The following is an 11,653-nucleotide window of genomic DNA, read 5'->3' as shown; positions in this document are numbered from 1 at the left end:
TTGTGACACCAGCCTCTGACACATTGAGAAGTTGAGACTACCCTGAATTTGGCAATTTCACTCCACCTTTGTTGTTTTCATGCTACTCTGCATCCGACCAGGAAACAGATGGCAGAAATGAGGTAGGCCCTCTTAAAGAATCATAGAATGGTTTGGGTTGGAAGAGACCTCTAAGATCACCTAGTTCCAACTCCCTGCTCTAGGCAAGGACACTGCCCTCCTGACCATGTCCCTCTAGAAGAAAATGCAGGGAAAAGATACTGTGGGGCTGATACTTATCTCTGCCATAAGGATCCATAAAGCTACGGGTACTTAATGCTCACTTCCACAACTGCAGTAGAAGGGGTGCTCAGGATTACTTGGAAGCACGTGGGTGCACCTTGGGCTGTTCTCCCCCTCCCTCAGGCAGTAAGAAGCATAAATGTAGCGGCCCAGAGTTTACATGCCACAACTCTCACTGAGTACCGACTGCTCCAACAGAAGCACAAGGGCAGTGCCCTTCCCCAAGGGGGGCAGATGGTGCCTGCTTCTAGAGCTGTCAGTCTGTAGTCAGTGGAGCTTGTGACAACCACTGTTCCTCAGCCTCTGCCCCAACTGCACAGAACAGTCACAATCAACAGTTAGCAACAAGGGAAACTTTCCTAGAAGGCTCTGTTGCCAAAGAGCCACTGAGCTGGGCAAAGGTTAGTGGTGATCCAGCTGTAACAAAAAGATGTTTTATTAATTCTGAGCTTGTTCACTTACCAGCCTTCTTTCAGGACTCCACTTTTCTGCATTTGAAAATAGGAATGTTTGCTCCTCAGAACTGGAGCAGAGGAGGCAGCATACAAGTGGCACAGCCTACAGCAGCAGCTCAGAGCTGCTTGTCCCAAAAGCTGTGTCAGTTTGAGGCCTGGGCCACAAAGAACAATTGTAAGGAACTTCAGTGCAGCTCCTGCTGTGTTTACCAACACCTGCATGGACAGCACACAAAATTTCTGGAACGAAGTGAGCTCATTGTATAGAAAATGCAATTCCAGCAATGACCAAAGCGCTTGATCATCTTAGCACAGGCACTACGGAGCTCTTAGCATCAGCGTAGGCCATCAGCTCACCTCTCGCCCCTTGTGCAGTTTCACAGCAGCTACTCTCTGCAGAGCGAAGAAGAAAGGGCTGCCAGCAGCCAAGCAGCACTGCAAGGAGCTCCACCCGTGGCTCCTGAAAGCTGAAACTGAGAAAGGTCTTTGCAGAGTTGCTGGATGGAGTTGTAGCAGCCGGTGCAACTGCAGCCACAGCGGAGGAGTTTTCTGCAAGACTCACATTCACACAACCAGTGTGCAACTATAAACATTATTAAAGTTTATTAACAAAAGCTTTGTACATATCTTTTCATACACTTGGAATTTTACACCTAGTCAAAATAACACCACATTTCCATCTTACCTTTTGTACAAATTGTTACAGAATATTCACCGGTGGGGCGAGAGGGTAAAATAAACCACCGGTTTGACTTTTGTAAAGTATCTACAAAAGTGATCTGTGACATTTTTAAAAAATTCCCCCAAACATATAAAAATAAATTATTTTTACTTCTTCAATTAAATCTACTAATTAGAAATATTACAAATCAAAATATCAATGTTTTCTTATGAATTCTTCACAATACAAAACAGATTCACAAAACTTTATTTACAGAAATGAGGTAAGAACTGTGCAATGTTTAACTAAGAAACATATTGCAGAATTAACATGTTCTTCCAAATAAGTACACAGTGGAGGTCTAAATACAGCTGGGTCTCTTCCCCTAATAATTCCCACCGTAGCACTGATTAGTGGTCATTACCCCAATTGAACACCACCCTGCATCGAGTCACGCCATCGCATCAGCCACCGTTGAATGCGAGCCCGTCCGTTTCGACCATTGATAATTGTAGTGGGAAACCCTCACTCACTTTTTGGTAGTTCATTAGTGAAAAGGACCCAGGTAACAATCTGCCTGAGCTATCTACAGTGGTATAAACACTTGGAGTAAAGGCAGAAGGACAAGGCTGCTGGTGCAACACCGACTCTTACTGCTGCTCACAAGGACACGGCTAGTGCATCGTCAGCTGTTGGCAGCCATTCCAACGAAGGGAGGTAGCAACAGGCACTTGGTTTAGGCCAAACACTACTCCTAATTCTTCCAGTGTGGCCTTCTCATCTGGTAAGAAAACTTTGTTGCTGGAACCAAACCAGTTCCTTCAAAAACCTCAGCACTCTACAACCTACGCCAAAATTAATCAACTTTGGATTCCATACTGTAATTCTTACTCAGGAAAAACTCCCACTATATAACAACAGGAATTTAAAGGAATAAAAGTTCAGAATAGATTCCCTCGTGAGTCAGATTTCCAAATGAGTGTGTGTGTGTAAAAGGAAACAAGAAACAGCAAGTCCAGACTGCCATTGCCAGCTTAGTCTGAAGGATAGATTGCAACTGCGGCAGAGATCAGACGCTACGTTTGGGCTTCTGTGGAGCTTTTTAATTAACAAAACAAAGAAACCCTCCTGCTCCAAAATCAAGGTAACGTGTGCCTGCAGACAGTTCTCTAGCCTCTAGAGTTTAACATTAGCACTGATAAGTCATGTGTACGTTTTCCTGTGGTTTAACTTGTACTCACTACCATTTTTGGACTGACAAAATAACTGTGGTTTGCAGTTTTATCTATTTCACAGTCAAACATTAAAAATTATATCCATTTTAGTGCAACAAGAAAGCAAATCAAAGCCTACCAAAAATATCCTTATGAAAATTATTAACCTTTTGCTGTGCAGTAAGAGTTCCTTGTTGCATTTCTTCGCATCTGCAGAAAGGAAAGCTGCAGTCTGCAGGCAGATGAAGTGCTATCACAGCAGGACGTGCAGTTCTCAAGTATCACTCAAATGTCAACTCTTCTCTGATGCAACTGGTCCAGTTTTATCATTGAGCCTCTGTGTAAGAGAAAATACTTCTAAAAATCAGATTATAAAATACAGAGCTAAGTAAAGCCAAACTGCAAATAAAGCAGAAATGAAATACACAGCACGCAAAGCAGATGAGGTAAACTGAATTCAGCTATCTAAATAGTGGGTTGGGAACTTTTGCACAGCAAAGACTAATTATGTATCCGAGTAAGAAGTGGGAAAGAATAATTACAGGAACAGTTCTACACTTGCAAAACTCACAGCTGGAGCTCACACTGCAATGCTCAAGTTTGGCTTGCACTTTCATTTCCAACAGGACTTTCTGCCCCAGCTATTGGTGTGCCCTTGTGTCCCCATGATGGTCAAGAAAAACAGGTGGCCTTCGCTGTTCCCCTAGAGGGTTAAAATCTATCCTTTTCCAAGAGCATAGAAATGCTGTTTCCATTCTGTCCCTGCCACGGTTGAGTTTCTTTCACAAATTGTGGGAAAGACATTTCCTGTAAATACTGAACCCAACTGAGCAAAAGCCTCACTTCATCTTCTGAGCACTCAGAGATGTTTGAAAACTCTCTTCCAATCTGAAATGAGGTTCAAACATCCAAACTTTCTGCAGACAGAAAGTTTACTTTAAATTCTTGGATTAAAATATTTCAACAATCAGATGCAATCTCTCTCAAACCTAAACTTTAAATTAAAAAAAAAAAAGCAATTTCAGAAAATACGTATATATTTCTAAGGGTTTCAGTTAGAAGATGTTGTCAGATTTCCTTGAACTGTTTACAGCTAAATCTTATAAGAAAAAAAATATAACAGCATGTTGGTAAAATGACTGCTGCCTGGCCACCATCTCCAGAGCCAGTAAGAGCCATTTCAAACCATTCAAAGCAAGTACATCACATCAAATGGTTTGCTCTGGTGCCAAGCAAATGGATGGTCTCAACCTCATTCACTACCCATTTGCATAAAATGGAGATAAATTTGAAACATACAAGAACCAACTCTTACATTTCCAAGAGGAGCCAAAGCACTGAGCAAAGTCCTGTGATACAGCCCTTCTGCTCCTCCAGCTGGTGACCAGGAAAGATGACCTTAACCTATACTGTGGGTTGCGCTATGGTTTGCAGCACCACAGTAAAGGACCAGGCTGGAAAGCAATAATGATGACACCCACACAACTTAATAAAAGCAAAGGCCCCTATTTCTGAACAGAAGGGAGCTGAATTTAGGAAAACCATCTCAAAAATTCATCATCTTTTGTCTCTCTCCTCCTTCTGGGTAAGTACCATCCGAGGCCCAGCTGCCCACGGTGCCCCTAACGTATTCTCAGGCTCTGTGAGCAGGGAGCAGAGGGGCAGCCAATGCGGCCCCAAATTCTTCCCACCTACTGTTGCAGACAAGCTTCCTTTTTCTTGCTACTGTTGCCACTTCATGAGTCCTCCAAGAAATACTGGAACTTTGTCTTCCTGTTCTACTCCTCTTGATTTTACAAGTTCCATATGCTCCTTCCCTTCATCCTCTCTTATCTTAATTGCATGACCCTGAGAGAATGAAGTCTATTCTTTCACTCCTTGAAGAGTAATAAAGAAAGAATTCGTCCCTTGGGGATGGAGGTTACAGGGCAAAAGTTGAAAAAATGGAACATCTTTGCTGGAAAAAATGTCTTGCCTTTTTTTCTGTCCAGGAAAGGTTTTATTGCTGTAACAAGCAAAGGAGGAGTTGCCTAGTCTGCCAGTGTACAGACTCACTTTCCCATGCCAGATCCAAGACACACATAACCATTCTCCAATTACATATTTCACTGTCCCAGCAATGGGCTCCTCATCTCTCAAGCTGTCAGCCAACCCCTGCAGCCCAGTGAGGAAAAGTTCTCCAAGTGAAGTGGTAACAGGGAGGACCGACACGACGACATGCAAAGCTGGGGAAGGAGGAGGGCTGAGGACTGGGTTATGGTGTTACAAGGGGAAGGCAGGAGTCACTGGACTGGAGTCCTAATTCAGAAAGCAGGAGCGTGCAACAAGGCCTCTACAAGATGTCTGTCACCTACAGGATGAGTTCTGAAGCTCATTAACTGCACCTCAAAGCTTCAGAAAAACAAAAAATAATGAAAAAATCCACATCCTTGAGTTGTGAAACATGCACATAACTTGCTTCCTATCACTTAGTTACGTTATGGAGATACTCCATTGAAAACGAGGTGAGAAATATACTTACTGTCACCTTCTGAGCTGCATTATCTCCGTGAATTGACAGGAATGGGTTGGTAGAAGCTGCATTAAGTGGTGATGCCTGCGTGCCTGAAAGTAAGTTGTTTATGGGAATCTGTGCTCCTCCAGTAATCTGCAGTTGCTGTACTTCGGACTGATGGTGGTGTTGGTGGTGGTGGTGTTGCTGTACTAGCTGATACAGAAGGGCCTGATGTTGTTCCTTGAGGAATGAGATGGGGGAAGAGGGAGGGGGAATAACCAAGAATTAGTTACTAAGTAACAGCTTCTCGTTGGGTTCTTACGTATCCTCCATCAGCACAACCCTTAACCTAATCCCAGCTGATTTATTTTACACTAACGAGGTTCCACAAGACTGGAGGAAAGGGAAGAAAGTGTCTATTAATAAACGTCCTGAAATCAGTTGCTCAGCAGAAGTTCAGCTAAGCCTGCTGGCTTCAGCAAGTCCCTATCAAAAGAAACAAATCTGAGAAGAATATTAAACCAGTACTAAGAGTGCACAACTGACAGCACAAATAGCAAAACCAGTTACCAATGACGTGCCTCTACTGAAAAGGGGAGCAAAGACGATTCGTGGTGATTCCCAACATGTTTCACACTGCAGCCCTAGTGGCGACAGAGCTTCACTTTGCATACTGTTAGAACCACCAAATGGTCTCAGACCCCACTGCCCACAGCTAATGCTGAGAGACACAAAGCACCAGGCCCACAAGGGGCAAAACGGGACTGAAGGGGTCAGGGAGCAATTCTGACAGCAATACATGGAGCCCAGCAGCTGTAGTGTGACTGACATTCTAAAAGACTGAAACAACTGAAAATTTTCAAAAGCTGTAATATCAAGTTAAACACATTCCTAATGTTTGTTTTGGAGTAGGGAATCTATTCATGCCTTAGGCTATACAAGAAGAATAAGTTATAATTAACTGGAAAACTTACTGATGTGAGTTGCTGAGTACTTAGTAATTGCTGGAATTGCTGGTGCTGTTGATGGAGCAGAAGTTGTCTCTGTTGGTCAGGAAGTAATCCTAGTCCTGAGGCACTGCAGGGTATGACAGAGTGATACTGTAGCTCATATGAAAACATGGGAATTTTTCACTCGAGCATTTCATTGAAACAAAGAAAATCTTTATACAAACAGACAGTTCCTATTTAGCATTTTGACTCTGTAACGTCCAATTGTGATTATTTGCATTTCTGATACATACCCAGACACCATCAATCTAGTTAATGCACCTTTTCTTCTCATTTATTTTGAGCAACAGCAACACCTTGCCTGTACGTCAGGCAGCTCAGTAGATGTAGCAGGCCTAACACTGCTATGTGCATATTATTTTAAACTTGGACACTAACTACCACTTTTCAAATCACCTGGAACACAGCCTTCCTATGACAGCTCCTGCCAGCCTTTACTACTTCCATACCTGTTACCAGAAGCTGTATGTCTGCCACTGAAACTAGTATTTGTTTCCCAACTGAAGGAAGGATTGCCGGGCTCACACCCATCTGTCATGCTAGAGCAAAGCCCTTTCTCCTATCTTAGTTCTTTGACCTACTCTCATCAAATTCAAATCCCTCAAGCCGCTTCTCAATCTGCCTCTTCTAATGCAATCTTCTACTTTTTCTAAACACGCTGTCTACCACACAGCAAGCTGTATCAACGATTTGATTAGTACTCAAATCATTAAGTGCTGCCAGTGGCAGCCTGACACAGAAGGCATTTCCTTCAGCCTGCTGTTGCTGCTGTGCTGCAGAGGCAGAGCAGGCAGCTGGCCTTCGTAACCTCCTAAACTGCAGTGAAAACGACCACAGCCAAGCAGTGCCAGTACAGAGCTGTCCTCGCTCTGAAGTTGTCCCACTCTGGTGCAGAACTGCCAAATGCCTGCTCCAAAGCCACAGGTTCTACAGGATTGTCTTAGGACGCACACGTTTCAGTTAGTGTAAGCTGCCTTTTCCTCTCAGACTTCTGTGCGTCCTCATACGAGCCGACACTCGTCAAATTCATCACCTCCCCAATCTCTTTGAAAGCATTATTAGATACCCACAAAATAGTCAATAAAGTTGTGTGTGCACATGCACTTGTTTGCTTTTAAAGGCACACAAGCTAAGATTTACTTTGTCCAGGTTTCCTTTTAATTCTCATTTCTTACCATATTCAAATCTATCACTGTTGCCTACACCTTGTCTGTAATGTAGCAAGCACATTCAGCCCTGAAGTGGATCAACTGATGCTGCCATGGAATCAAGCTGGCAGCATCTGCACCTGGCTGTGACATTCCTCTCTCTGCCCCTACAAAACTTTCTGCAGCAATTTAGGAAATCAGGTAGGGAACTGATCCAGCTGACAACTGCTCTGGAAACGAAGGGTTTCTGCTGCTGTGCCAGTTCACTGTGGGACCAGCAGCATGAGGGTGGTTTTGGAACAGACAACCAGGGAGACACTGGACTTATTCTTTTGGTACCAGCGTTAGTTTTTACTAGGTTAAAACACCCACCACATTACGGAGGTGTAGTTTTGTGATTGGTTTAAGCTGATCTTACTAAGCTTATCCTGCTGCTGAAAGGTTAAGTATTTCCCTTTCAGCTCTCCGTTGTGGTCCCTCCCCTTGCCCTTGCTCTCGCACAAAGAGCTGCATCTCATGGGAATTGAGCTGAAACCTAAGCCAACACAAAATGCACTGCAAGATCATCCGTTAACGTGGAGGAGGTTACTGTGTGAATGCACAAGCACTGGTACCAGCATGAAGCTGCGTGCAGGATGACCAGCAGGACAAGAGGATTGCTGGCTGTGATCAGTAGTAAGAAATTAAGTCAGCCATGCATCTGCACAGTCAGGCTGCTAAGTCTTCAGGGCACACTCTCTGTCTTGACTCTCCACAGCATCAGCACACTGCAGCCCCGTTCCTTGACGTTTCTGCCTTTTACTTGGAGCTAACCAGCTAACTAGCAGTAGCATAGCCTTCTCTATTGCTGGAACAGGGCATGTGACAAATCAACCTTGCTTCGCGTTTCACTGGATGACCTCAGAGCTGTGGGAAACGCTGGGCTGCACTACATTTCCCACAGTCACCAGCACAACATTCATTACTCTCTCCAAGTTCTCAAAGCTCTTCTTGCAATGGTCTTCTCCCTAAGCTGAGAAATCAGTTCTCCTGATCTCGTGTGCTCTGTAGAGCCTTCTGCCTCTGATTAACCTCGGTTTCACAGATGCACTGTATCCTTTCAAGAAACTGCACAATCAGAAGTGTACACAACATTCAAGCTGCAGTCATGCCAGGGATTTAAGGTGACATAATGGTGGAGACCATTTGGTGTTCTATTTGTTTCCCAGTAATTCAAGCTATGTTTATTAGATTATTTTCACCTCTCCAGGGAAACTCTCAGATTTCCCTCCTGAGTGTGACAGGAAAAAATAAAGCACACCATCTAAGAGGAATAAGGTACCACTGTTTTTCCCCACATGTATTTGTCTTCCAAATGGCAACACCAATTATTAGAAATCATTCAGTTTTAAATTCAACTGTAGCCAAAATGTTTGTAACAGCAGCAAAAAATAAGTATCTTCTGCTTGACTAGTATGATCTTTGTTTTCCTCTTTTTACCTCATTTTTTCTATACTGGAGTCTTTTCCGCTGGGTTTTCTTTTCTCCCACTGTTCAAAAAAAAAACTTTTTTTTTTTTCCTTTTCTGTTTTACCTCAGCACTTATCTTTTCCCAGCTGCTGTCATCCTTTCTCCATTCTGCCTTCCCTTCCTGCTCTACAGAGGCACCTAAGAGAACTACCCACAAGTAGCAGCCGAAACACATCCAGATACAAAACCTCGTTGCTGAAGAATAGCTGTGTGGCTCCTGAGCATCCTGGAAGAGGCAGCTCACTGCATTTCACCACAGAGCTTTCTCCAAATCAGATCGGTCTGGAATGTAAATTTTGCATCTTTTGCTCCTCACTGAAAGGTCTCTGATCAGTCTGAAACCCACTATGCTCCAGTCTTCTCAGATTGCTGGCATGTAAAGAAACAGTCCTGTCTTTTCCCTCAGATCAGTGAATCACCTGGTAGCATGCAGTCTCCATTAAGCTATTTGCCCCCAGAGAAAGGCTGAGTATTTTTCTCTACTGAATGAACGTAGGCTTTTACTTATAATTTGAAACTCTCCCAAACAGGAGTGTGTAAATCAGTGTTTTCATACTTCCCCATGTCTCACAGTTAACAGAGAGCTTGTGTGAGTGAGAACAATACGTAGAGTTTCTCACATGAAACTGAGCAGATTCTGAAGCTGGGGAAGTGACCGTAAGTAGCGACGTACAGGAACATCTGGGAGGTCTTGCAATTATAGAGCAATACAAAAAAAAGTTAGGAAGTTGGATTGAGTTCTCAGTTTCCATCATCTTGGGAACAGGGATTTCAGCCAGCTCCGATACTGTTTGCCACCACAGCATCAACCACGCTCAGAGAGCTGCGAACAGCAGGGCAGCAGCCCTTCAGGCCAGCCTGTGCTTTTGACAATTTACCCCTCCCACTCACGCAGTTCAAAGGGCAGTGATAGCGAGAGGAATTTAGCACTGCCCAGCAGCCAGATCTTTGCCGCTGAAACAGCACCAGCCTCCAGGGCAGGAGGAACAAACGCTGTCCCATGTTGTTTCACAAACAGTGATCTCAGCCAATGGAAAATACTTACAGATTTTTTTTTTTTCCCCCATTTTTAATTCATCCAAAGTCATCCCAGAATCCTCTCACAACTTAGTTTTAGTTTAAAAAAGGTTTGTTTTTTTTTATATTTTTTCAAGAATGTTGTCAAATGAATAACTGCAGAGACAGGAACAAGGAATGTATGTATTGCTACAACAATCATTCTAGCCCTAGCAAGCCTTAGTGCTTGCTTGGCCTCAACTTTTTTCCTCCAAATACAAAAGCAGAAATAGTGAAAACTCATAGAAAATGGAGGATAATTACAACAACACCTCAAAAACAGCCCAGCAAAAAAAGCAGAGTTGTGTAAAAACCGTAGTAAAATTAATAAGGGAGCAATGCAGAAAGAGATCGTGCTAGAGGAGAAACACAGAAATCAAAATGCTGACAGGAGGAACAGAGGAAAGGAAACGCTGGCAGAATTATACATCACAAAGTTGTTGCAGTAAGGCAGGGAATCACAGGAATATTCCAGACTACGACAGAAGATGGGGTGAGAGCTGGCCAACAGCACCAGAGCAGCACTGCCGAGGGCACACACGGCTCAGTGGGGACAGCGCTTCGGATGGATGCAAGAGAGACAACACAACTTCTGCACTACGGACTGAAATAAGTTATCTTTGTAGTAACAGAAAGCATGTGAGCAACACCAGCACGACCAGCGTGTCCTGGCACTACCTGCAAGCAGAAAGCACGACACAACTTGTCAGTATTACTGACTTTTCCGAGACTTTCTCACTACAAAGGACTCCTCACACTTCTGGGGAAGGTAAATGAAAATTCTTGTATTCCTCCAAGATCTGATACACAAGAAAGGAAAAAATAAGAAATAAAATGAAAATACCTGCTCTTTAAGGAAACGTCTGTTGTTTAATCTATGAAATGCTATGTTCATATACAACATAAACTAAAAAAACAACAAACAACTGAGCAACCCACAATAACCTCAGTAAAAATACCGTAGCATTTAAGTACACATGGAAGTATCAGGTTTTACAAGCCTGCTGAAGCAATACCAGGCAGCAACACTGTACAAGAACATTCACAAACTGCCAAAGGAGCAGCGAGGAAGGAAACCAGAAAAAGCAGCTACAGAAGCAGGAATCCCTTGCACCATTCCAATCACATTCCCTTTTTTGGGAGGTAATCCAACATAATCTCCAAAAAATAAACTCAAAGACAAGTAATTCACTCCCTGTTTGCAGGCATTTTTCCTACAGATAGTTGTATTTCTCCTTCGTAAGCAAAGGTAATGCAAGGGATGGGGAGAAGGGAAGCAGAAGTTATCAGGAGTTCCATGAATGAGTTATCCCTGGCTCTGCTTTACCCCAAAACACTCCCAGACCAAGCAGCCCAAAGCCTTCCTGTAAAGCAGCTCTCTCCTTTGGTTACCCATTTACCTTGCATCTCAAGCAGCAGTTTTGTCTGCTTTTGGCAAAAGGGTTGTCATGAATACTCGGACACAGAACTTTTTACACATTCAAAAATCCTTAAGAAAAAGACTTGAAAAAACTGATTTGGAGACATACACCAAAAACCCCATGCAGCTGCACCACTGCTCTGGTTAGCTGTGCCCATTCCCTTGCTAACTACACGACCATATACTAATCCCCCTCTCCCTCCCCTCCACCCCCCACAACTGCAACAAACAGTAGCTCTCCCAGTGCTACTTGAATCCTGGAAGAATTGGCAAGACAAAGAATATTGTTTTCTGAACTAAAAATAGATCTGAAACACATCTGCATAATTTCATTTGTTTTAGAACATGACTATTAAAAAAAAAAAAAACAGAAATAAAAGGACATAGCGATGATTCACAAAAGC

At 43.3% G+C, this 11,653-nt stretch overlaps 1 protein-coding gene across 2 annotated transcripts in view; it reads right to left on the bottom strand.

Moving 5' to 3' along the window:
• Positions 1-1,315: 1,315 nt before the first annotated feature.
• The window catches only part of MLLT10 (MLLT10 histone lysine methyltransferase DOT1L cofactor), a 112,626-nt gene continuing 102,288 nt past the window's right edge, over positions 1,316-11,653 (bottom strand). The window contains exons 18-20 of one of the 2 annotated variants that reach the window (XM_042889074.1): positions 6,081-6,183; positions 5,134-5,346; positions 1,316-2,966 (exon numbers count right to left, since the gene is read on the bottom strand). In XM_042889074.1, the coding sequence (XP_042745008.1) occupies positions 2,898-2,966; positions 5,134-5,346; positions 6,081-6,183 (385 nt within the window). In that variant the 3' untranslated portion in view covers positions 1,316-2,897. The remainder of the gene's footprint in view (positions 2,967-5,133; positions 5,347-6,080; positions 6,184-11,653) is intronic. The other variant, XM_042889073.1, reaches the window with a different exon arrangement.

The sequence above is a fragment of the Lagopus leucura genome, unplaced genomic scaffold, assembly GCF_019238085.1.
Source record: "Lagopus leucura isolate 7727_CA_CO unplaced genomic scaffold, USGS_WTPT01 Super-Scaffold_100157, whole genome shotgun sequence".
NCBI classification, from domain to species: Eukaryota; Metazoa; Chordata; class Aves; order Galliformes; family Phasianidae; genus Lagopus; species Lagopus leucura.
The sequence above is the reverse complement of the archived record's forward strand: the minus strand, read 5'-3'. Positions and strand labels throughout refer to the sequence as shown.